The sequence below is a fragment of the Vanacampus margaritifer genome, chromosome 14 (genome assembly GCF_051991255.1).
Source record: "Vanacampus margaritifer isolate UIUO_Vmar chromosome 14, RoL_Vmar_1.0, whole genome shotgun sequence".
Lineage (NCBI taxonomy): Eukaryota > Metazoa > Chordata > Actinopteri > Syngnathiformes > Syngnathidae > Vanacampus > Vanacampus margaritifer.
In genome coordinates this window covers 7,606,589-7,633,004 of record NC_135445.1, presented here as the reverse complement: position 1 = coordinate 7,633,004, position 26,416 = coordinate 7,606,589, and the positions used below count along the sequence as shown (strand labels likewise).

At 41.0% G+C, this 26,416-nt stretch overlaps 1 protein-coding gene and 1 long non-coding RNA gene across 3 annotated transcripts; one reads left to right on the top strand and one right to left on the bottom strand.

The window, feature by feature from the left end:
• Positions 1 to 11,754, bottom strand: LOC144034064 (uncharacterized). 2 transcript variants are annotated; one of them, XR_013288151.1, is made up of 4 exons: positions 11,703 to 11,754; positions 9,158 to 9,212; positions 8,783 to 8,909; positions 1 to 467 (listed from the first exon to the last, which is right to left on the bottom strand). It is a non-coding gene; the product is annotated as an uncharacterized LOC144034064 (long non-coding RNA). The 2 variants fall into 2 exon arrangements; XR_013288150.1 differs by lacking the exon at positions 11,703 to 11,754 and having other exon boundaries at positions 9,158 to 9,269.
• On the top strand, positions 9,408 to 25,862 carry LOC144034063 (chondroitin sulfate proteoglycan 4-like). Its single transcript, XM_077542589.1, has 22 exons — positions 9,408 to 9,585; positions 11,407 to 11,570; positions 12,472 to 13,563; positions 13,638 to 14,030; positions 14,129 to 14,247; positions 14,315 to 14,423; positions 14,523 to 15,848; positions 15,984 to 16,076; positions 16,818 to 17,309; positions 17,376 to 17,510; positions 17,937 to 18,125; positions 18,195 to 18,377; positions 18,457 to 18,633; positions 19,215 to 19,413; positions 19,512 to 19,643; positions 19,803 to 19,978; positions 20,057 to 20,246; positions 20,548 to 20,719; positions 20,844 to 21,222; positions 21,299 to 21,451; positions 22,436 to 23,017; positions 23,431 to 25,862. The coding sequence occupies exons 1-22, from the start codon at positions 9,522 to 9,524 to the stop codon at positions 24,535 to 24,537; spliced, it is 7,626 nt and encodes a 2,541-aa protein (XP_077398715.1). The 5' UTR covers positions 9,408 to 9,521; the 3' UTR covers positions 24,538 to 25,862.
• Positions 25,863 to 26,416: the final 554 nt, after the last annotated feature.

The following is a 26,416-nucleotide window of genomic DNA, read 5'->3' as shown; positions in this document are numbered from 1 at the left end:
TACCACTTTATGCTTTATAATTCATTCAGTGACAAATCAAACCACAATTGTTCATTCTGTCCCTAAAGGTAAAATCTGAACAAATAAAGAACTATAGGTTTGACCCTATATTACTTGGGAAAGGCTGTCAAAATGAAGGGTACAAAAACAGTACCAAAAAGCATTTGGAAGTTTGACATTTTTCAGCTTTGTACAACAACAAATCGCGTTAATCCTAAAAATATGAATTACTTCCTAGTATTTTGTAAATAAATCTCTGAAGATCCTGACATCATCTTAAACTTTTTTTTTGTAACGTGACACATTTACTGCTCTTGTCGTGTGTGATGTACTCGAGATGGCCACACCACAAACGTAATATCTCCAAAGTGAAGACAATCCAAAGTCGCCTCCCCCATACCGGATGTCGGTTGTCATACCACAAATGACCTGTGAGAGGCAGCATGGTGTCACAGGTCATCCAGAAACTACAAAGAAGAAGAAAGAAGTATCTGTTCGCTTATGTAGTAACTACGTTGAGGTGGCAAACTATTTTTTTGTTTTTGTTTCGGTATTAGTGAATGACTCACCGAAAACGTTATACAAACATTTAACACAACTCATTCCTCCTCTTTTTGTGTCTGTAAAGTATATTAAGTATTACAATACACATTTGGATTTGTAATTTTAAACATTGAACATTTTTTGTGTCTGCTCTGACGTTTTTTAATGCAGGTAGGTCAGGGAGGAATAATCACTCTCTGAGAGACAACCGCCAATAAGGACTTTGCTTATTTTGCTAAGAAGCAGGGAATAGTGATCAAAATTGGCACAATTTATGGAACGTTTGTACCAGGAATTAACAAATGACAGTGAGAAACAAAGTAATGCTAACTATCGTAGCGTACGTCAAAAATAGTTAGCATATGTTTTAAATCATAGTCAATGGCACTATTTTTATATATTGGAAATGTAGTAATTAAGTGTCATGAAAACAGGACCAGAACTTTAATTTCTGGATCAGCTGGTGCTTGACGAACATCAAAGTCATACAGGAAACCACTTTGACTTACACGCCCCACATTTTATACTTCCATTTGTGAGGCTTTGTTGGTATGTATACTTTTGGTGGAGCTTTTTTTTTTTTTACTTGACTTAACTCCTCAGGAGGCACATACCGGTACGGATGCATTTTTGCCTGAAATATATTTTCTATTTTGTCTCAGTAGTACGACCCAGCCTCTTCTCTGTAATTAGCCAGCGGTGAGCTGGAGTTGACTTTGGGCAAGAGGCAGGATACCCCCAGCCAATAACTCTTCAATAAGTTATAGAGGAAGCCACAGGATGCAAACACCCCACTCGAGTGCCTGAGCCGAGATTCGAATTTCGACCTGGGGGCAGAAATGCTTAACCTCCACTACCGGTACATCACCATGCCGTCTTACCGCTTTTCAATGTAATTCCACATTTGTAACTGGCTCCACAGAATCTAATCACAGCATGCTGTGCAATCAGTGTGTCAGTAAATTGTGAAAGAGACATTTAGGAAGAAAAAGCACATATGACGCTGACATGGTTCCTGTATATGAGACCCACGCATAACAACGAGACTCAGTTTGGATGCCAACAATGGCTGATTCATATCAACTCACTTGATGCTTAAAATACAGTCTCACCTTTGACCCTGTTTATGTGTTTTTTCCCCCAACCTATGACTTCTAATTAGTTCAATGGTACAATTGGCTCTTTATTGAATCACCATGACCCTGTGTGTATTTGAGGCCACAGTGATTTAAAGGCCAAGACTAGTGGAAGGCGGGGGTTGGGGAGGGTGGCGTTAGCATTATATGGAATTGAATTCAAGACCTATTTTATTTAACCTATGATGTTGCATAAAATAGCATACTATAGATTGCAATTGAAGTATGTTCATTTCAAATATGGCTGATGCCAGGTTATTTAGAATGATGCCAAAATGGTTCTGAGCAATAAAACGAGCTAAATATCTTATTTGGGCTATTTTCCAGGGAGTCTCCTCTTAATGTGTTTTCCAGACACCCAGATGCCCTTTCAAATTTTGTCCGACCACATTAGCTGCACAAAAGAGCCACCCGGACTATAAAAATAGCTTTAAGTTAGTGAATTGTACACTGGGAAATTGTATCACCGTTCATAATCCAGTTAGATGCCGCATGGACAAGATCAGATGAGAGCTTCTGCAATTGGGAGCCGAGACATTTGAGGATGTGTTTTTGTTACTAAATTGACAAACAAGCGGTTGTTGGGGTCTTGACAGAACAAATAGTCTACTCAAAAGTCACTTTTTTTTTTTTGATGGAAGAAACAGCTCAATGGAAAAAACTTGCCTAGTGTGAAAGTCAATGTGATGCACCATGCATGTCCTTTCTGTTTTGTTAGCGTGAGCTCTTGTTGTGACTACAGGCAGACGCGGTGATTCAGACAAAGTTTCACTTTAACAACGTTAACTGAAGCGCAGAGCAGCGGGTCAGATGGTCTGCTGTTGAGTCAGGACAGCAGCTGGTGCCAAATGTTTTTAGGAACTGACCTCAGGGATGGAGAGGTGAGAGGCGGAGAAAGCAGAGCAAAAACAATCCTCAAAGTCCTGAAAATGTGACAGAATGTCAAGTGGGAGTGTGCTTGAGTTGTTTGGTGCATTTCACAACAAGTATGATTTTAGGATTTAGAAATGGTCAGAATGCTTCTGTGGTTAGCACATCAAAGTTAGTTTCATTACATAAACTCTAAAAACAGTTCGGTCAAAAGCAACCCAATTATGGATAAAAAAAAATGGACGGATCCACTTTATGGGTTATTTTGACCCAACTTTCTGGGTTATTTTATACAAAATGACCCAATTTTTGGACCCAAGTAGTGGATCTGACCAATATTTATGAATTGTTTTACATTAAAAGACCCATTTCTTGACTCAAAGTTGGGGCCCGTTTGACCCAAGTAGAGGATCGGTCCATATTTGACCCATAGGTGGGTTATTTTTGACCCAACAGTTACATAGATTCAAGTCGAGGTTTATTGTTTGAATCTTGGTTATTCTTGGCTAATAATAGGTTCATTGAAGACTCAAAATTGTCAGTAGATGTGAGTGTGAGTGATTAAGTTTTTGATAGGTGTGGTTCACCATGTACTGGATTCCTGTCATTCACATAGACAGTCAGCTATTGTTTGATAGGCCTATCAGCTCACTTGTGAACCTGAAGACAAACGGTAGAAAATGTATGAATGGGATTGAAAAGCCCACTTTCCATATTAATAAAGCTAAGCATGAAACATTTCTGGTGGTTATTAACACAATTGAAGACTAGTGACTAAGAGTCTGAATACATAAGACGCCGCCAAATGAGTGCAGACAGAAATCATTGCATACTTTGTATTTATAACACTGCACATGTAATACATGTTGATTTGTATTCTATGTAGGAGAATAAATTGTACAGTGTGCATTTTATGACCAGAATGCAATCCAAAACCACCATGTATTTAAAATGGTGAAGGACCCCTGGCTTGTGTCTATAGCGTCTTCCATTTCACAATCTTTCCATTTGGAGAGTAACAACAAAAGAACATAACCACCAGTGGTTTCCTTGCCTGCCTTCCCATCGTTCCGTCCCTGCATGTGCTCTTCCTGTCACTAGGAACACTGAGTCCGCAGAGTTCCTGTTTTTTTCTTTTCATTTTTATTTTTTGCAAAGAATAATAAAGCTTTTTTTTTTTTTTAACTCATTCACTCCCAGCCATTTTCACTGAAGCAACCCCCTGTTTTGCTGGATTTTGACTGATTTTGCAAGGTTCACCGAATATTGTGTTCTATTGCTATCAAAACATGGAACCTACAAAAATAAAGATTAGAGTCTCTTCTTTCATCGGGAAAAAAAAAGTCTATTTTTATCCGTTTCAATTTTGCAGCATTATTCTTAATTGAGGGGAAACCAGCTTGTTTTCAACATGGCCCTGCTTGATCTCTTATACTCTACTGCCACCTGCTGGCCGTTTTTGTAATAACTATCATTGCTTCACCCGATTTGTGCAGTTTAGAGGCTGCATCAAAGCCTTTTATATGCTCTAGCAGTAAACATATTTTTTTAATGTATAAATCCATCTTTGGGACACTAAACATTTAAAATAGAACATATATATACGTTTTTGGGAGCAAATGAGTTAATCTATATCATAATTTTACGTTTAGCAAGAACAACCTCCAGTGGATGAAATTTCCAATCACAATTAGCCACAGTTGCTCAAGGAGACATATTATGCATTTTTTCTTCACAATTTCAAACACGCTCCCAGGAATTCGAGCATACTTCATACACTCTATTCTTGTCTTGCTGAAATTAGCCCATTTCAGAATGGGGCCCCAGTATACCCAGGCGTATTGTTGCAGACAGAGAAACTGTGTGTATGTGGTGTTGTTGACAAATCCTTCCCTCAAGAAATAACCCCCATATTTTTTTTGCTATTGGCAGGCAGTTTGACTGAAAAATCATGTACAGTATGTGCTGATTATAAGAAGCCAACGCTAATTTGTGCATCCAACCAAACTCAATGCAAAGGAAGGTCACTTGAAAGTGGCTCTCGAAACCCACCTAACCTAGTTCCCAAGTCATGGCTTGGGAGGGGGGAAAAAAAGGGTGTTTGGGTTACCCATGATGGGTGTATACAAGTAATAAAAAAAAAAATCCTTTTTTTCTCTTTAAATAAATGTTCCATAATGTGACAGCTGTCAAGGATCAAAATGTGGCAGATTCAAGACCCATGATCGACCAGAACTGCACATGTTTGAGACGATTTTTTATGAATATACAAAGCATATTCCTTGTACTGTACATAGGGTGAAACTGCAAAAACAAAAACAAAAAAAAATAACTAAACAATACACCCGGAAACATATTAAGCAATAAAAGCTAAAAGATTTCCCTCAAGCTAAAAGTAGTAGCTGCTTCAAGCATCACATTGCATGAGAGGACTATATCAAATATCTGAAAAGTTCCCCGAAACATGGCGCCTTATGCACGCACATATACGCAGAACAAAGCGCACAGTGTAGGAATACTATCTGCTAACTCTGCTGCTTCTTCCTGACCTCCTTCTGCTCTTCTTTTTGCCCTGTCTGAAATATGGGCCTTTTCTCTCTTTCCACTCTTATGCAACCGGCACATAAATAGAAAATGGTTGTGTCACTCAATTACAGTATTTATGCTGGACTTCATGCTCAGGCCAAGGTTTGCGCAAGAGCCCACGCATGATTTTATCCATATTCCATGATGACTATTTTTTCCCTTTTTTTCCCTCCAGAGTGACTCATTCATTTCGACTGCACAGGTGGGCTTTTTCTTGTTTTTGTAGATTTTTTTTGTTTAGCAGCTCAGCAAAAACTGTGCGGAGGTTTGGTGAAATAGGCCAACGTGTGGGATTTAAAGGTTTATTCATCCATCAATCCATTTTCTATAGTCGTTATGCGCATTAGGATCATCATGGGTGAGCTGAAATCTAGCCCGGTGGATTTTTGGCAAGACGTTTCAGACGCTGGAGTGCTAGATGCTGGTGGCGAACTCAGCTTACTTTGTAAACAAGCAGCAGTTTAGCAGATAAAATTCATCAGCAATTCTTCGTCAGCAAAAAGAGGCTTCAAACTGTTTAATGTCACTCCCATAAAAGGAAGAATTACACTTTGTGTATTTAAAACAACCACATAGCTTTGCATTAAATTCACCAAGCTTAATGCTAAAAAATTGAGTTTGATACCACTTTTCTTTTTTTTATCGATACCAGTATGAGTATTCAACTCTTACGTGGGTTAGGGTTAGGGTTGCCTATATCAAGAACAGATACCTCCAGTACTTTTGATACATAAAATCCCAGCCCCCACAAAAAAAGATAATTCTGACCAAAGACCATGATATCCCAATATAGCATTTTCATTAAAATTGTATTAAATGAATGTCAACTTTCCATTCTTGTAAAAAAAACACATTGAGTCGATTCACAAGCATATTACATTTCCCATCATCTGACAATTAGCGATTTTAAACATAGAAGGGCCAAAACATGCCTTGTGAAAATTAAACGACACCAAAAAAAAATAGCCACCAGAGCGTGCTAAAACTTCACAAATTGAAATAACCTGATTTTTTTTAACAGATGTGCTGCTTTTTATATCGTGACATGACGACGATGATATTGTGGCAGTTTTAATATCGCAATATTGTTGTTATCGTTACATCCCTAGCTAAATGCTATAGACAGGCTGACAATTAGCATCTATGTGGTGGTGTTTCAGTGTGTTAAGCAACAGATATTTGAACACAAATGGTGTCACTCTCACAGAATATGACTTAAGTGTTTATAATTTGGCTTTAGTTGACATTTTAGAAAATATTAATTACCACTAACTATCGATCCACTGTAACTGAAATGAGGCATCAGTGTGGATCTGATGAGTGTTTTTGTTCAGTCGTGTGGCATGCCTAACTCCGGATTCAGGAGCTGAGCCAATCAAACGGGGGTCCTCGATAGACGCCTACTTCAAAAGGTGAGGAAGGAAGGATGGGAAGCGTAGAGAGGAAAGGAAGCGACACATTATTTTTCCAACAGGGCAGCAGACGGTGGTCTGTTCCTGGCAGCCAGGTTCGCTTTGTATTTCAAGCACTTTAACAAGCATCTTTGCCCTTCCAGCTGTGAATTGTTTTTGTTGGTTTAGCTGCTGCATTAAAATAGGCCTTGGTGCGTCATTCGCATGGTCTCATCCTCAGCCTGGTGCTTCCTGTATTCACTACCTGCTATTATTGTGTATTTTGACTCAGCTAGCGCCAATGAGCCAATTTCAACACGGTGATTGTCTTTGAACAATAAACGTTTAATAAGCGGAAATAAATGCAAAAAATCCCATTTTAATAGCAAAAATAGCATCAATGACTTTCCTTAAACTGCAACAAAAAAAAATATTTCATTCACCAAGTCTCCGTCTCAAATAAAGACCCTTCAGAAAGCCATATATTAGGTAGGACACGTCTGTTTCAACTCATAGCACTTCATAAAAATCTGGCTGTTGCTACTTTCAACAACGTTTAAAGGGTTCTTCATTTATTTTTATTGCTAGAAAAGAATAATTGCCCTTCCGCTTCACATTTTCCTATACAAATGGGCTCCTATGCTGAGAAAAGGCTTAATGAGAAAGGGGAAAATGGAAATGAAAAGCCATTGTTTTTAGTGCGTTGTCTTTGCAGCCTTTAAGGACAAGACGTTAATCCTCACAGTGTGGGAGCCACGCTCATTAAAAACACACCAGCGCGCTCGTCATCACACCGGCTGAACTGTGACCCATTTTGGGTGTGACCTCTCCGTTTAAGAAAGCAGGCGGCACACTCTATTATTCAACATCATGGGAACTCAAGCTGGAAGGGCGGTGGAGAAAAAGCTCTCCTCTCAAACGCGAGCCGAGCGGAATGTGAAGAAGAAAAGTGTTCTTTCAGAGCTTTTAATGGGACGTATTCCTTCAAGCTGAAACTTAACAGCATGTGTAGTTTTAGGTCAGGTGTTGGAGGGTTGCCTTTTCCACTTTCCCTTTATCAGCTACTGGCTATTATGGTTTTTAAAAATAGTTTTTTCCCTCTCCATTTCAATCCTCCTGCAAGTTTAGTGCGTTTTATTTTACTCATGCTACTTGGAGGCTTTTTTGGACTAAATAAACACTATTAGCTGACATGGTAAAATTGATGATTCCTTACAGACTCATCACACCCCAACCTTAATTTAAGTAAATATTCATCCCTCAATGCAGTTTGGTCGCTCTTGATGATGCGCCATTTGTGTCTGGACAGTGTTGGAATGGGCGTATTTACCAGTTAGTAGAACGTATTATGAAAACTTGCAAAAATGTAGAAACTTATACAGACATACATAGATGTGATGATGAAATGCAGAATACTGTCACAAAGTGTGGTAACAGTTGATTTTCATATATTGCTACTGCTTATGTTCAAATAAATGTTTAGTATGTTTAGTTTACAACTACAGCAGTAGCCATGCTAGTTATGTTAGCCTGTTAGCCATTTCCCATTTTCGTGTTAGCATGAGGCTAGCAAAATATCTTAAAGCAAAGTTATGTTAAATACACGTCTCTTTGTTTTATGTTTAGTTTTAGTTTGACAATAAACTTCAACTTGGGGTGGCAAAAAACAACAACAATAAATCACAGCAAGCACTTGGCCTCTTTTTTAAAGAACTGTTCACTATCTGCCAAACCGCTGTGAAGTTCGCTGCCGCCATCTTGAACTTGTGTCTCGAATTAATGCTCGCAACTTGCAAGTCAAAGCAAAAGCAGTTGGGTTACTCATAAATTGAGAGCATATTTGTGTTCGGTGATGTTCCCATGCACAAAATAAAACATGGTAGTGTATAATGTAATGCCTTCACAAGAGAAAATTATGTTGTGTGTTGTCATTACAAGCAGTTCTGAGAGACGTATTAATCTAATTATTTGGTGTCCCTACATGAGAGCGGGCAATTAGAAATTACATATTTATTATTATAATGACAGGTGTTTGTCAGTATTTTGACTCTTTCACGCAACTACTGTAAAATAGGTAACCAAAATATGAGACACAACATTCAGTATGATGCAGTTCTACAACATTAAACCATCACAATTAAAACTGCTCTGGAGGGCTCTTAGATTCTGCAGGTGTACCTAATGCTGCGGCTGGTGCAGAACATTTTAAATCACACACAAAAAAAAGGAATCCTGGGAGTGTTTATTTATACTCACAGATTTTTGGCGGACTGGCGAGGTGGTTGGAGGCTCTCCCAGTTAACAATGGGTGGGACTGGGACTGGGACTGGTCCATAGAAGGCCAACTGCAGATTTTTCTGCTTGATGTAAGTGTTTCTCATTTCTAGAAAAGCCAGGAATTAATAAGTGATTTTCTTTTTAACATTCATTGTAGAAATGCAACTTAAGATGAAGTTATTTTCAGATGTATTTATTTTTGCTTAAATGGATACAATATTTACAACGTTTTTGAAAGACTAGCTCGTCATACAAGTAAAATATATGTCAAAATTAAGGTGCATTACAGGACAGAACTCAAGCGTTTGGTTATGGTTAGGTTGGTTAGGTTGGGTACAACTTGCCCGTACTTACTGTTTGTCCAAGGATGTGCAACTGGCGGCGCACATTCTGGTCTCCAAAAAGCTACCTGTGAAAGAAAAACGACACAAGCGTTTTGTAGCTCTATACGGTATTTGGGGTGACACTGCCCCCATGTGGTAATATGCGGCACTACAGCTGCTTTACGAAGGAGGATCTGTGTGGCAGGGTGACGCCCATAAGCACAGGTACTTTTTCTTTTTTCCCCCAGGCAGTAATCCAAATCTATTAGACTGACAAGAGGCTGTCACTTGCTGTAACTAACATGAAAAGGACATCAATGATGGACTTCACTACAAAGGAAGCAGATGTTGCTCTTATTTTAAACTAAGTGGGATTTTTAGGGGCCCGAGCAACAATGGGAAGATTAGTGGCCGAGTTGCTTCTGCTCCTGCTCATTTCCACAGGACAAGTTTATACAGGTAAGGAGTGTGTGACTGAAGCATCATGTCTGTCTGACCTTTACTTAGTTGTGCTCTGTGAACGTATGGAAAACAATGCATATTTGTAATGACCTTTTACCACCCTTGCAATGAAGGAAAAAAATACATTTGGCAATTTATATTGTTTGTTAATTGATTACAATTTTAAGTATTTAATTATTTATATACTCTTTCTTTGTTTGAGAAGTTAATTCCTATGAATTCTGTAGTCTCGAAATCCCCATACAAAGTATGTCAGTCCATGTAAATTAATTTAATGAACCCAACTGCAACATTTGTAAATTGGATGCTCTAGAGGTGTTTGTGTGTTGGCACATTACTAATATGGTAATCCATATCATAGAAGCAGATTAGCCACAGAGAGACAGACGGGAGTTTTATAAGCTTTATGACGACAAGCACGCTGGCTCGGTGTGCTGACTGAGTGGTTCTCTAATTGTTATCTTTATTTGCTGATTGGCCAGGAGAAATAACTGTTTTCTGCCTTGAAATGAAGAATGGAGGGTATGTTTCAAATTTGAACACCAACTTATGTTACAAGCATGGTGCCTTGTCCAATGGTTTGAATAATAGTGTGGATAAAGTGGCCTGAAGACTGTAAATTGTGCCCTGTGATTTATAGCCAACCAATTCAGGATGCATCTTGCGCAAAGTCAGTTGAGAATAAATGAATGAAAATGTAAGGACGGATGTAAAGTCAGCCATGGTAATTATGATCAAATGATATACAGTATACTGAATGTGACTTTTTGTTCAGCTGCAAGAAAAAAACATTTACAACAAACAATGTATTTTTTTTGTCATTCTGAGTTTCTGCACAATTTCAGATTTAATGTAAGCCATTTCTAAATCCACTCACACACTCACTCTTCCGTAACCCGCATTCGGTATCTAATGGAAAGCACCGTTCCAATGCTTTTTATTTTTTATTTTTAGGTCAAATCAATTTAATCCAAGACTGCATTACTGTTTTACAAATGTGCTAATGTTAAATACATTGGCAATGTAACAGGAATATATATTTTAGTTTTCATGCTTGTATGTTCCATTGCAAGGCACATACTTTATGTACCAACTGTCAGTAGCAAGTGGAGGAGCATTCTATTTTTATTAGGGTTGTAAAATGCATGGGTGTAAAAGTGGACTGCATCGAAAAGAGGTGTTTCTAATATTTTGTGAACTTCAATAAATAGCTCTCAATTTGAGTACATTTTTACACTACAAAAGCAAAAATAAATATATTTCTTAGTATTGTTCAAGTTAAAGTGGCAGCTTCCCCCGATTAATGAGTCTAATTCAGGCCACAACCTCTGTCTGCTAAAAGTCTAACCTGCGTCATTTGGGTCAGCGGTGAAGCCTAATTAGCGGCAGAAAATATTTGGATGACCCACTCCAGAGTGCATTAGCTGCCATTATTGAATTTGGATTGCAGGTAAAAAGTGCAGAGTACACACCACATTGACAGGCCAGTCAATAGTGTCAGAAGTGGGCTGAGGGCATTAGCACACAAATTTGTGTGGGGGGGTTTGTGTGTGTTTTTTTTTTGTCATTGTATTATTTGATGCTCAAATAAACTAACAATGGTGTGTTGGCATAAGTCTTACCAATCATGTAACTGGAGCAGTAGTTAATAAAGAAATGTTATAATCTTTTTCCCAGAACACCTTCTTAATAACTGCGCATTGACAAATTAGCTAATCTCTGATAAACAACATTGTAAGAATTACGATCCATAAAACCCCAAATGACACACTGCGATGAACTGAACCGAACCTTTTGTCTCTTTTTACATCATTCCAGTATCATTCTATGGCAACAGCTCCATCCAGCTGCAGACAATGGAAGCTTCCTTTCAAACATCGCTCCGCTTTGAGTTCAAAACTTCTAGTCAGCAAGGCCTGTTATTTTTGGCAGTGGGGCCCAGAGACTTCTTGCTGTTGGAGCTGACGTCCGGGCGCCTACAGGTGAGTTACTACGTGGTTGTGATTCATATAGTATGTGTTGACATGTACTATCCCGAAGCCAGGCGAAGGGGAGAGTTGCACTCGGCTTGGTGTCAGATTGCTCGCAAAGAGCTGGAAAATAGCTTCACTCACCTCTTTTTGGAACATGTTTGCTCTTGAGTAACATTTCTCCTGCTGTCACAAAGTTTAAAGGCTTTATGACAAAAGAAAGCTAGTTTGACTTCTTTGAGTGTCTTGAAAAGCGCTACACAATGTATTATCATTATTATTATTATTACGTTCCTATTATAATTAACAATTTGACCCAAAACATCTTTATAATAGCCTTTTAACCCCATTTATAACTGAAATATCTTCTAATTAGTAGATTAACCCGTTAGCTGTTCACAATGGGTACTCTGCAAGCCTCTGGCCAATAGTTTTCAGACAGAATTCGGGTTCTGTCTGCGGATGAGACGTCATGAGCTCGTCACCATGGCCACAATCTTTGCTCACTAGACATCAAATTCGCACATTTTGTAGTCACAAGGGTCTTCTTTCAGACAAACCCACTTTTATTTGGCTAAGGTGTCATGAGTTGTGTATGTGAAGGGAAAATGCAGTTTCATTTTTCGGCCACAGGTGGCAGTAGCGATTCGAAATTCAATTTTCTGCGTCCGGTCGTTTCACTGAAAGTGTAGTTGTTCACTTGTTTGACTTAAGTTTGATTCCCACTTATTGACAGATGATCACGGTTTAATTAACTCAATATGTCGTTACCATGTGATGTCCAGTTTTGCTGTACTTAGTGACAATAGAAGGTATTCTATTTTGCTACAGTATTTGCCTTAAGCCACATACAAATCGAAGCATATCTCCTCTCTGACAACAATCCTTTTTTCTCCATTACTTCTCCCTTAAGTTCCGAGTGGACCTCGGCTCAGGTGAGCAGTTTCTGCACTCGGAAAGGGACATCAGCCTCAGTGATCTGCTGTGGCACTCTGTCTACGTCACTCACAACCATCATCGTGTCTCAATGACCGTGGACAGAAGTTCTCCCACTAGAGTCCATATGCCAGGACCGGATGTGGAGCTCAGTGTAGACGCTCTTTTTTTGGGCAGTGCAGCGGGACTTCATCATCCTCACATTGATAACATTTCCAATGGGTTTAGAGGTTGTTTCGATGAAGCTGTTTTCAATGAACTCAACCTTCTGTCCAATTTGAGGCCTTCTACCGGCTATGAGAGTGCCCATGAGGTGTCTCTGGGGTGTAGTCGTCTGTTTTCTGCTACAGAAGATGATTCTGTCCATTTTGCCAGCTTGAAAGCATTCATCTCTTTGCCACCATGGGAGTCAGAACAGGGAGGTTTGTTTGAATGTGAGCTGCACCCCTCTGGGAATGAAGATGACGGTTTAGTCCTGTATAGCGCCGCTCTTGAGGGAGGCATTGTATTAGAGATGAGAGACGGTCACCTGGTCGCAATACTTGTCACCGCAGACGGGAAAATAATTGAGTTGTATTCAGATACTCGTCTCCACGACAACAACATCTGGTATCCCATCCGGCTGCACATGCAACCCCACATGGTACAGCTTAAGGTAGGTGAAGAATTGCTACAGGCCAGTTTAAGTCCAGGATTGCATCTCATGCAACTCAGAGGACCTCTCTTCCTGGGAGGAGTTGAAGAACAAACCTGGAGTGACGCAAGTCAAGCTGGACTCGGGAAGGCGATTAGCAGTGGGGGATCTTTTCGAGGCTGCCTCCGAGACATTAAAATAAACGCTCAAAGAACCGGCCTCCCATATGTGATCATCTCCAAGGACGTCACTGTGGCCTGTGAGGTGGGCCAAATGTCAGATACGGTGTCCACCACCAGGCGAACGTATATTCCTGAGTTTGATACTCTGACGGCACAAGAGAAAAGTGATAGGCATGACTCCAATGTCCTGTTGCTGAGAAGCCTGGAGGTGGCGGAAGGAAGCTGGGCACCATTGGAGCCAAAACATATAAAGGTACTTCACTTCTGGTTTTCACCAATATAAAGACACTATCATCGTTGAGTAAGCCAATCTATGTAATCTTCCAGGTGAATCTTGATTTCAAAAAGTTGGGCTTACATCCATCTGAGTTGATGTTCCGAATTGAGGAACAGGCAGTTCACGGCAAACTGCAGCTTGACCCCAGTCCTGAAATTCCCAAAGGGGACGCTATCCCGATCCAGGGAAAGGAGACGGATCTGACTTTTAGCATGCTTGACCTCTGGCAGGGCCGAGTGACATACGTTCACAGCGGCTCAGAGGGTCTGCATGACTACTTTTTATTCTCCATTTTCTCAAGCCAAAACAAGGAGCTTCCTGCGTATCTGAAGGAGCATCACCTGTACCGGTTTGACATCAACATCAGTCCAGTTAATGATGCGCCCATGCTTAGCCTCCCGGAGGGAAAGGTTTTTATTCTTCTTCAAAATACAAAACGGCAGGTAAGTAGCAATCAATTCCTGGACAATAAATACAACAAAATTCTTGTGAGATGTTGATTTGATCCAACGACTGAAGTATACATCGCCAATGTCACCAGCTGACAAGGGATTTGCTGAACGTATCAGACCCTGATAGCAGTCCAGCTGACTTGGTCTTTAGCTCCATGGGAAACTTCGATGAGGCCGGACATCTTGAACACAAAGATCACCCTGACAGGTTAGCAGGCTGGCGCGAAAGCATTACAAAAAATATTCAAAATTTAATGACATGATGATTTCGCCAGGGCCATCAAAGTGTTCTCCCTACATGATCTGGAAGAGGGTAAGATTAGCTTTGTCCACAAAGGGGTCTCTACTTCCAGAATGGCACTCAGGGTCAGTGATGGTCAGAAGGTACATATTGTTTGTTATGTTTTTCTAAATAAACCATTCAGTGCCATTGACGGCTGTAGACGTCAAAGATCCATTTAATTTGTTTCTCATCCTTTTCAGTTCAGCACCACAGTCGTTTGGAGGATTCTTGCGGTGGAGCTTGAGTACAAACTGGTCAACAGCACCGGGCTGGAGGTGAACCAGGGCGGAGCTTCACTCATCACCACCAATCATCTTGCAGTACAAGTTAATGTTGCTGATCAGCCTGTGGAAATTCTCTATAATGTCACAGAGCTCCCTCGATATGGTGAACTCCAATGTCTACACTCAAGTGGCGAATGGAAACCAACAACATCCTTTTCTCAGAAATGTCTAGAAAAAGAACAGATCCGATACCTCAGCACTTACCGTGGCATTCAGACTCAGAATGTCACTGACCGGTTCCAGTGCAAAGTCAGCATTGGTTCTTTAGCAACAGAGAAACTTGTGTTTCCCATTATGGTACGATGGATTCATTTTAAGGTCACAAGGAGCAAGATGGAGGTCAACGGTGTTCTGAAAGTTGTTGTCACCCCTGAAGACTTGCATGTGATCACCAAGGGTGTCAAATTCAATGAGAGTGACATCTATTTCAGACTTCTAACAGAGCCCAAGAAAGGGCAGTTATTTCTCATTGATAAAGTTCTAAAAAAAGACTCTACTTTCAGCCAGAAGAATATCACAGATGGCTTAGTGACGTATGAGCTGTTTGCCAAGATGCCCGATGACACAAGAGACATTTGTAGCTTTCGAGCGTTTTGCACGCTCGCCAACTCAACAAGTCACGACTTCAGAATCCACATCAGAACCGAGTCGACTGACTTCACCATAGTAAACAAAGGCCTTTCGGTCGTGGAAGGAGGAAGCAAAATTATTACAAAAAGTATTCTCTTCACTAACACAGCGAGTAACCGCGAGGTCCACTACAGCATTACGGCGCATCCGAGGCACGGCCTAATGAGGATGATCAACTTCTCCAACTTGACTTCCATAAACGACAACATTGTAGCTTTCACTAATCAGGATATCATTGAAGAAAAGGTGATGTATGTCCACGATGACAGCGAGACCAGGCAGGATTCCTTCACTTTTCACATTGTGGTTTACAAACCAACCAAACTCAATGGCAGAAAGGAAGAAAGAAGCACAGTTGAACACACCGTAAACATCTCCATCCAACTCATCAATGATCAGCGGCCTGTCAGGGTTGTTGATAAAGTTTTCCACGTGGCCAGAGATGGACAGAGGTTGGTGACTTTAAATGACCTTTGTTACCGGGACGATGACTCGGACTTTGAAGATGACTGGTTGGTGTATACCCGGAGGGGAATTCCGATGGGGGAGCTGGTCTTGGCCAGTGCTCCCAGTCACAAACTCTACGAGTTCACACAGCAAGATCTCAAGCAGGTTAAATGAACATTGTTGAACAGTATATTCATAAGTACCCATGTATTGACTTTCTTGACAGATAGAACACAGTGTGTGCATATAGTTTATTTTTTTTTAACCCTCAACTGTCTCATTTTTCATTTTATCCCGCAGAAAAATGTGCTGTTTGTACACAGTGGAGTCAGCTTTGGTCGTTTTGTCTTTTTTGTGTCAGATGGGAAACATTATGTTTCTACATTAATGGAGGTAATGTAGTTTTATTTATTTATTTTTTGCTTAAAGTACAGCTCCACAAATGTCTAACACCAAGACACAAATCAGTACTGGTATTTACCCAAAAACTAAAAACAAATATAACACAAATTGGGTAAAAAATTGAACGACCCAACTTTTTGAGTTAATTGAATAACCCAAATGAATAGACAAAAAGTAACTTAATGTTTGGGTTGTTTTGTGGATTATTAAATTGACCCAACTTTTTCGGGTTAATCCATCCATCCATCCATTTTCTTGACCGCTTTTTCCTCACAAGGGTCGCGGGGGTGCTGGAGCCTATCCCAGCTGGCTTCGGGCAAATTAAATAATTAATTAAATAACCCGTTTGAATTTGACCCCTTTTTTTTTGAGTTATTTAACCCAAAAAGTTGAGTAAAATAAATGAATATCCCACAAAGCAACCCAAATTGTTTTCTTTATTTTTGGGGTTAAATGAATAACCCAAAAAAACACTTTTGTTCCTTTATTTATTTATTTTTTTAAAGTGTACATAGAGCCAAAATGTAAAAAAAAAAAAACACTGTATAGGTTACAACAAAAAAGATCCAAAAGACCCTTTGCCAAGAAATTGTTTGCCTAATCGATGATGGTGAATGGTGAAACATTTTAATCTGACAATTGACGATCTACAAACCTAAATTTGGGCTAGGCTACTTTAATGGGACCATTATTATTCATTTGCGCAAAAAATGAAATCTTTCTCTGATGCAGGTCAAGGCCCAGGATCCTTACCTTGAAGTGAACAACAACACAGGCCTCATGGTCCAGCGGGGTGGCATAACAACTCTGACCTCATATAACCTCAGCATCTTTAGCAACCTGGACATCCGGGATCCACAACAAGTCACGTTTGAGGTCTTCCTTTCGCCCAAACATGGTGTCCTCCGATTTAAGGAAGGCGAAGCTGCAGCAGTGGCAGGTCCTGTTTTATTATTCAGCCAAGAGGATCTGGAGATGAAGAAATTGGTATATCACCATGACGGCAGCCATGATGCATCTGATGGGTTTAATATCACAGCAAGAGCAAGGGAGAGAAGTAGGGAGGGGCGATCAGATGATTGGAGGAAAGAGGTGCATCTGGACATTGGAGTGCAGATAAAAATTTACCTGGAAAGTCATCAGAGGCCACCAACAGTCATAAGTAATCATCCAGTGGTGTTGGCGGAAGGGCAGAATGTCTCCTTGAACAAGGACGATTTAGAGGTAAGCCAATAGGTCTTGGGATTGCAAGATTTTTTTTTTTTCATATTGTCATCTATTTCCCTTCAGGTGTTCCATGAGGACAGCCAGCCTTCAGAGATCATTTTCACCGTGCAAAATCCTCCAACTCTTGGATTCATCGAACGGTTTTCGCTTGAGAAAAAGCGGCGAACAAAAAATGGAGGACCGCGGCGTCTTTTCCAGGTTCACATAATTAACCTTAACTAACATGAATCAAAGCTTCACTCTGAAGTGGAACAAAACTCTATGACAGGGGTGCTCAAGTCTGGTCCTCGAGAGCCCCTATCCAGCCTGTTTTCCGTGTTTCTCTCCACTAACACACTTCATTATTCATGATTCATGCTCAGGATCATTATCAGGCTTCTGCAAAGCTTGCTGATTAGATTCAGCTGTGCTGCAAGAGGTGAACATGGAAAACAGGCTGGATAGGGGCTTTCGAGGACCAGACTTGAGCACCCCTGCTCTATGAGCTCACCAGCTACTAAAAAAAGTCGCCTTAAATTTGGTGCTCAATAGGCACTTAAATTGGACATTTAAACAACTTCCGACAGACAATGAGATTGGTGAGTTAAAGCTCTCTAATTTGACTTGTCCTCCTGGACATCATAGGAATTCCGACGGCAGCCAACAACCTCTTTCACCCAGGAGGACATCAACAAGGGTTTGGTTATCTACCATCAGACGGCTACAGGAAGCTGCTGCAATGACTCTGTTCTTTTGGAGGCCACCAATGGGCTCACCAGGGTTGGACCCATCAAACTGGAGATTGATATCATTCCCACATTGCTGCCACTAAAGGTAACAGTTGTCCAAAATGGAAGATCTTGATGAAGCGACTCCACGATACTCATGTTGAATCCCTTGCAGGTGTCTGACCTGACCTTGGACGAGGGGTCGTCCCTGCTGCTTACAACTGATATCATCGTGGTAGACAGTCATCACTTCTCAGGGATGAATTTCCTCTATCAGGTCATTGTTCCTCCGCGACACGGTCACTTGGAGCACAGTCGGATCCCTGGGATGCCCATCACTGCGTTTACTCACACTGAGGTGCAAACAAGTCTTCTCTAAATCAAATATTCACAATGAATCTTGTTTCATGTTGGTACATATTTCAAATGTTTTCCAGGTGGAACGTGAGTACGTTTCCTATATCCATGATGGCAGTGAGACAGTGAGAGACAACTTCACCATCATGGCGAACCAGACAGAGAGCCAGAAGCACAGTCTTCCCTGCTTTGTCCATATCAATGTCACACCTGTCAATGATGAGACGCCTGTTGTAACAAACAATCAGGGTCTGAAGGTAGGACATACCGAAACAACCACAAAGTGTTTCACACTTCCATAAGCTTACCAATAATGACAAGTCAGTCCAAAAATAAAATGATTGAAGTAAACAAAACAAGAAGTCCCAAATTATTTCCGCTTTTAACCCTGGAAAAATTTGACCCACGGGGTCAAATTTGGCCCCTATTAATTCTGCTACTCAAATAACAAAGACCTTTTTTTTTTTTTACAAATTTAACTTCAAAAGTCCAGAGTGCCACTTCTGACCCCTGCATGGGGCCATCTAGTGGATGAATATTGCACTTACATGAGCCAGAGTGGTGGTGACAAGATGGCTAAAATGCAACAAATAAAACAAAAAGTATATATTGTTCAATGTAGCTGTGTATTTGATTGATTATTTTCTTAAATTCTAAATAGTTTACTGACAGTTTTTGTTATTCAGATTTTTCGAAATGATCTAAATCCATTGAAAAAAAACATATTTTGGTGTTCAGTGAACTTATAGCAGTCATTTAATGTATAATTCATAATTTTCCAAAGAAGAAAAGGGTTCTTGGGTTCTCCAGGGTTAAATCCACGCGCTGTTCCTTTCAGGTTTGGGTGGGTTCGGTGACAGAAATCTCTGTGGACGATCTCAGCGCGGAGGACTCAGACACTCCACCCAAGTTGCTTGAGTTCATCGTCACACCGCCAAGTAATGGCTACCTAGCTCTGAGGAGTTTCCCTTCCAAACACATCCTGAACTTCACGCAGAGTCATATTGAAAATGGCCAGCTGGTCTTTGTGCACAGTGGTGAGACACGCGCACACGCACACAAAAAAAAAAAAAAACAAGAGGTGGTTAAGCTAAAGGTATTGTATTGATGCTGGAACTTTTTCTCGCTGATTTAGGTGCTTTGTCAGGAGGTTTCCACTTCCAAGTTAATGATGGCGTGAACTTTGCCCCTCGCCAGATTTTCAGCACTACAGCTCATTCACTCATCCTTACACTACAAAGAAACCATCCGATAGAGGTATACCCAGGTATAGCAATTCTTCATTACACTACAATATTTGGTTTTCACCCTATTTTTAAGCAAGAACTCAATACAAGAATTTGAGGGCGCTTTCTCGGTCGAAGCAAGAATATTATACATCCTTGTATGTATATAAACCCACTTACTTGTTTTTCCCACGTAAAAGGTTCAATGACCCCAATTACTGAGCAGGAGCTTCAGGTGGTGACCAACGACCCCATTGACATAGAAAGAAACGACACTGTGGAGTTTACAGTGACCATTACTCCAAAACTTGGCCGCTTGGTCCGTCACATGCCTGACAACTCGACCCAGGACATTTCTACATTCACACAGAGCATGGTGGTCATCATTACTCCCAATAGAACAATATTTCATTTTATTTTGTCAATCTAAGCTAAGTTCTCATTTATGCCTCAGGTGAATTCAGGGGTTATTATGTATGATCAGAACAAGCCGGGTTCTGTGGGATGGTTGGCTGCAGACACATTTTCTTTCACTGTGTCTTCTCCTCCCGCCTTCCTCCCACCAACCACCTTCACAATCTTGATCTCCTACCAGGCAAACAAACATCACAATCAACATGACACCAAACTTTCCAACAATGCAGGTAGGCCTATGGCTCGGTAGAAATGTCACGTGGCAGGTGTTGTTTAATTTAAATGATTACCTTCACATGCCATACCGCTAGGGGGCAGTGCTACTTAATTTATGTCAAGTTGATCAGGAAGTTTTGTTGTAACGAATTTGAGTGCGAGCGGTTGCTAAATAAACTCGTTTAATTAAAGTTGAAACAAAAGTGGAGTTCTTATTCAAGCTAACAGCAGGCTCAATTGTAAAGTTCCGGAATGTGCTCTGAGACAAATGTTTTAATTTTAGAACAATAACGTATAACTTAATGTGTCTTTCAGGTGCTGTGGTGTCAGAAGGTGGCAAAGTTAAAATAGACCAGTCTAAACTCGATGCCTCTAATCTTTTGGAGAAAGTGCCCAAGCCCCTCCAGAAAGACCACCATGTCGTTTACCGTGTTATTTCTCTGCCACACCACGGAGCTTTGTCAGTCCAAGGACGTAACCTCACCAGGTCCATTATTGCCTTCCTTTTTCTCTCTTAAGATATCTATTTCCATTTTATACTGGAGGTTCGTTGTAGACAAATTTTTAAAGAGCCTATGCTTTTTTTTCTTTTTCTTTCTTTTTTCCTCAAGGGACCAGCCGGATTTCTCTCAGATCACGCTGAACAAGTTTGGCATCACATACATCCACGATGACTCCGAGACCACAAATGACAGCTTCACTTTCCAGGCCAGGGTGGCCCCTCTGGATGCCAGCTCCTCTTCATCTCTGTCTCACTGGTCCGCTTTTTCCTTGGACTCCACCTCATTGCCATTTTATTCAGCCTCGTCCTCCCTGTCAACAATAGACTTGATGCCTCCTCAACACGTCAAGGACAGCCTGACAGTGATGGAGACTTTTAACATCACAGTGACGCCGGTCAACGACCAGCCACCATTGATTCGGAACAGATCCCCGAATATGAAAGTTGTTGTTGGGGAAAGAGTTGTTCTTGGACCAGACAGTCTGCAGGTGGGCCCATTTGTGCATAGTTTGATACAAAATAAAACATGTTACATCTGCTATCTGTTTTCTTCTACAAGAACAGGTTGAAGATCATGACACTCCTCCAGAGGAATTGCATTACCTTGTGATCAGTAAGCCCAATAACGGCTACCTGACACTGGGCGAAAGACCAGAACCAGTGACGTCTTTCACCCAGTACGATGTCAACCACGGACGGCTGCATTTTATACAGCAGGTGAAAAGTGTGCTTCGTTGAGACTTTAACATCAAGATTAACATCTTTAATGATGTTTGCCCAATTGAGTCCTTTAGAAAAATGTGAATGTGCTCGAGTCATTATCTGTAAATAATTTTTCACAAGGTGACATGTGACGTGTAGAATTAGTACGCAAGATACCACAGTTGGGAAACAGCCTTTATATATCAAAATACAAAGTAACAACAGAGAGCAGGGCTGGATTCAGATGGTCTTGCATACTGACAAAAGTGTTATTTAGTAACTCTCACTAGAGCAATGCATATTTCTATAAAGGCCTATATGATAAAATAAGAATGTCTAGACAAATTAGGAGTGACTAATACAGAACCATAGCAACTGACAACCTTATCATTATAAGGGACATAGTAACTGCATAGCAACTACAAAATAGTGACTAGACAAACTAAAGTGAATAATCATGATCACAAGTGAGCAACTGCATAGCAACTACGAATATCACCATAATGGACATAACTGCATAGCAACTGACATTATTATCATTGGGGACATAGTAACTGCGAAACAACTATGAATATCATCACAAGGGGCGCACCAACCGCATAGCAACTGAAAATAGTATATGGGACATAGTAACTACATAGCAACTACAAAATAAGAGTGACTTGACAAGCTAAGAGTGGATAATCATGATCATAAGTGACATAGCAAACTACGAATATCATCTCGAGGAACATAGCAACTGCATAGCAACTGGCAACATCACATATGACTTAATGACCCAGCCCAAAACACAGTAATAACAAAGTCATTGGTGGAGAAACTCAATGTGAGGGCATTTATCTTGTAAATTAGCTTCAGTGTTACGCGGAAGCGCAGAACGGCTTGCTAAAAAAAAACATTAACATAAAACTGTATTTCCCATTAATGTGATGTTTTTGTCCTTGCTTTTGATTGATTTCTGCCTTTAATTTTCTCTCCTTCTTGGGTTGGCTTCACCAGGGTGAACCATCAACTGGCGTTTTCTACTTTAACGTCACTGACGGACATCATCGTCCACTTTCCAAACTGTTCAGTTTGGAGGTGATTAAGCCCTCTGTTTCCATCGTGAACAACACCGGCCTGTCATTGCTTCAAGGCAGGACCGCAGTGATCCTGACGACCAACCAGCTCGCAGCTCAAACAAACAGTCGCACCCAGGCTAACATCACCTACACGCTCGCCACACACCCTCGTCACGGGCGCATTGCTATAAATGACCAGGAAGTCATGACCTTCGTTCATGAGGATCTCCAATATGGCCGCGTTGTCTATCACATGACTGATCTCAGCGAATCGGAGGACAGCTTTCAGATCTCGGTGTCGGCCTCGGCGCCGGGTGTCGAGTATGGAAACGTGACCGCGCAGACGGTGAAGGTAGTAGTGCGACCTCTCATTTACCTGCGAGAATCAGTGAGGGTCCCCAGCGGCATTGCTGTGAAACTGGGGAAAGCCATGATGGACGCCTCCGAGCTGGCGAGAATCAGCAGAGTCAATCCGGTCTTTGAGGTTCTGTCTCCACCGAAACATGGAAAACTCGTCAAGGTATGGATCCTCCTGATCATATTGTTGTCAATTTCTCATTTCATGATTGCTCCAATATAAACAAGTGTTTGAACTGAAAATTATGCAGAAATTTAAAGAATTTTTCTTTTCTTTTTTATTTAAAAAAAACACTATTAGTTTCAATAAAATGCTTTTCTGCTACAGACACTCAAAGGAGAAGCGCTTTGCAAATATAGTAATTGGTTGTAGGCTTGTGAATTGTGGTCTTTCTGTGGCATTGTAGTGTGCATTCTTCAAAATGTTTGCCATGTCCATTGCATTCTATTGGTTAACCACATGATGGCATTACATTTCACACACTGTCCTTTTAAGGAAAACTATTACATTTTTTTAATGTTTTTTTTATTTTTTATATTTCTGCCTCTGTCTGTGCTGTGCCTTCATGTATGCAGATGACATACGACCCAAACGGAGCCCCCGAAGTCCTAAAGTCGTTTACTTTCCGTGACGTGGTTCAAGGCCGCGTTGCCATCGAGGAGACGCTGAGCGACAGCGACGTTCCACTCCTGAGTAACAAATCCGTGCTCGCCACGTCTCGAGGCCACGCTCCCGCCACGCCTCTCAACGATTCTTTCGTCTTCATGCTGAAGGCCGGAAACGTCCAGCCGGCCAAAGGTGAGCTTCACTTCACCATCTTACCTCACCACCAAATGCGTCATGGCCTGCCTGGCTCGAAAAAAGCGGAAGGTGCGAGTAGTGAACACAAGACGCGGGCGCTGCCTACGCGGAACAAGACCACCACAGGAGGGGGAAGAGGAGCGGGGGGGAAGGGAGCACCAACATCCAGCGGGGCGCAAATGGATTTGCACCCTCACATCCTGACACATAAGCACCACAATAAGACACACCATAAGCAGAGGCCTCTCCACCGCGCGGCAAATCACACACGTGGTGGAAGTCATGGCAGCCGGTCAGTTGCGGGTGATCGTGAATCCCCCCCGCAGCCTCGCCCTCCCTCCGAACCAGACCGCGATCCGGCAAAGCCTCCTGACGCCCGTCCGGTTCACGTGGAGATCCTCCCTCGACCCGCCTCGGACCCTCTTCTCATCATCCTGCCGCTGCTGGCCTGTTTGCTCCTTATTGTCATCCTAGTCGTGTTGATCCTGGTGTTCCGACACCGAAAGGAAAAGCAGGCCAGGATGCGTCTCCTTCAGGAGCTGGCCGCGGTGCACTTACCCACCGAGGGCAGCCCGTACTCGGGGCGGTCGGAACGAAGCGTGGCCGCTCCGTCCGTGGTGGTCACCCCGCTGGGTGCTGCCAGCTGTCCCGCCTCGCCTAGGGCACCGGAAGGCCCCAGGAGGCGGAGTCTGGCCCCTGGGATGACCTTCTGGGGGCCGTTTGATGCTGAGGCTACAAGCAGTGATGAGAATATGAGAAGTTATGAAACAGAGAAATTTACTGGCAGAAAGTCTTTACCGGTCATCTCTGTAGAATTCAAGACCTCTTGCCGACCTAATTCAACCACACCAACACTTAAGGACAACCAGTATTGGGTTTAATTGAAGTATACTTGCCATACGCAGAATCTTGGCAACTTTTCCTATTTCGCTTAAAAACTACCCCTATTTGCTGTTTATGTGCTTAGGTCAAAATCTTGTCTAATACACACTCTAAAAACAGTTGGGTCAAAAGTAACCCAATTGTGGATCAAAAATGGACCGATCCGCTTTATGGGTCAATTTGGCACAACTTTCTGGGTTGTTTTGTACAAAATTACCCAATTTTTTTTTGACCCAAGTAAAGGATCTGACCAATTTTTACGAGTTGTTTTACACTATACTAAAAGACCCATTTCTTAACTCAGATTTGGATCAAATTGACCCAGGTAGAGGATCGATCCATTTTTTTTTACCCATGGTTGGGTTATTTTTGACCCAACCGCTTTTAGAGTGTAAAGGTACAGCATTTGTGGCAAGGAACTAACTATGTTTAAGTAAGGGGAGGAGCTTCATTTAGTCAGGCCATAGCTCAAACAGAAAAGAAGTGATTTTCGCCATCTTCTGGGATCTATCAGCTAATATAAATCTTTGTAAGAGAAGCCTCAATTACGTGGATTTTTTTTTTTTTTTACGTTCATGGTACTGCTAGGACCCCGCGGATAATGTGGCAAGACATGACTGTAACTCGAAAACAAACTGTGCCTTATACACTGTTGAATAAGACACACCTAATTTATTCATGTTTAAAATATTTTGCATTAATTATATTTTCTTTAAAAACATGCAGTATATACTTGCACAACAAAATACACCAGTAATTTGCAGGTATTGTATCTGGAGCCTATCTCCAGCTGACTGGCTGAAAAGCCAATTGCAAAGCATAACATTTTCCTCTCATGCAATACAATAAGGTAACCAAAATCTTCCAAACAGCTCTCTGCAGTGCAGTTAACCACAATTGCAAATTACAGCCACAATAATAAACATGCTGTGATACACAGTAAATTGAATCATTTACGATGTATGTATTTGTTCTCAAGCAGGAGATTTTCATTGTTTATTTTATTTGATGTACATACTAAATTAAAATGCGATATTGTAAATATAGAAATATTGAGATTAAATGCACACTGTACTTTGCTTCTTTTTTTTGGCCAATTGTCCTACTAATATGCAGTAATGTAAATACCGACTTATGTTTTGTCTCACCTCCATTTACTTACTGTGAAGCTTTTTTGTTTTACTGTTATTATTTTTGACGAGCTCTCGTGTGACATCTCTTGCTAGTTCAACCATTGTTAACTTTCTTCCCTCTTTTAATGCCGGCGTCTGTTACCATGTGCTGTAAAAGAGTTATTTTTTAATAAAATATATTTTTAGAAACAATTAAACATGTCCATGCTGATTTTATGTGCAATGAGTCTACGCTGGTTTGGTTTAAGTCCCTGAGCCCCTCAAAGAGCATTAATACTTAATTAGTCCTTTTTCATTAGAGTTTATATATTTTGTGAAACCAGCAGAGCATTCGGGTTGTTTCAGATTTTTTTTCCAGTAGTGCATATAGACAAAAGTAATGGGCGTGACGTTTTTTTCTTCTTCTATTTTGTAACGTCATGACAATCATTGGTGTTTGTATGGGGAATTTGGGCCCCCTCGTGGAGTTCTACTTTGTAAAAGCGCTGTTTGGGGGTCTTCAGGAATAAGGGGAAAAGTTAGTTACACTTAAACGGGAGAGAAATATTTAAAGCCATCAGGCGTACAAGGAGAAATGAGAAAAGGAGAAATGAGTAAAGGAGAAATGAGTAAAGGAGAAATGAGTAAAGGATATGAAGTATGAAGACTACACGTTGCAATTCAAGCTAGGACCACTGGGGGGACACAGACTCACTGCACCTACAGGAACTGAGAAAGGGGAACCAAATATCCACTTTTTATTTAT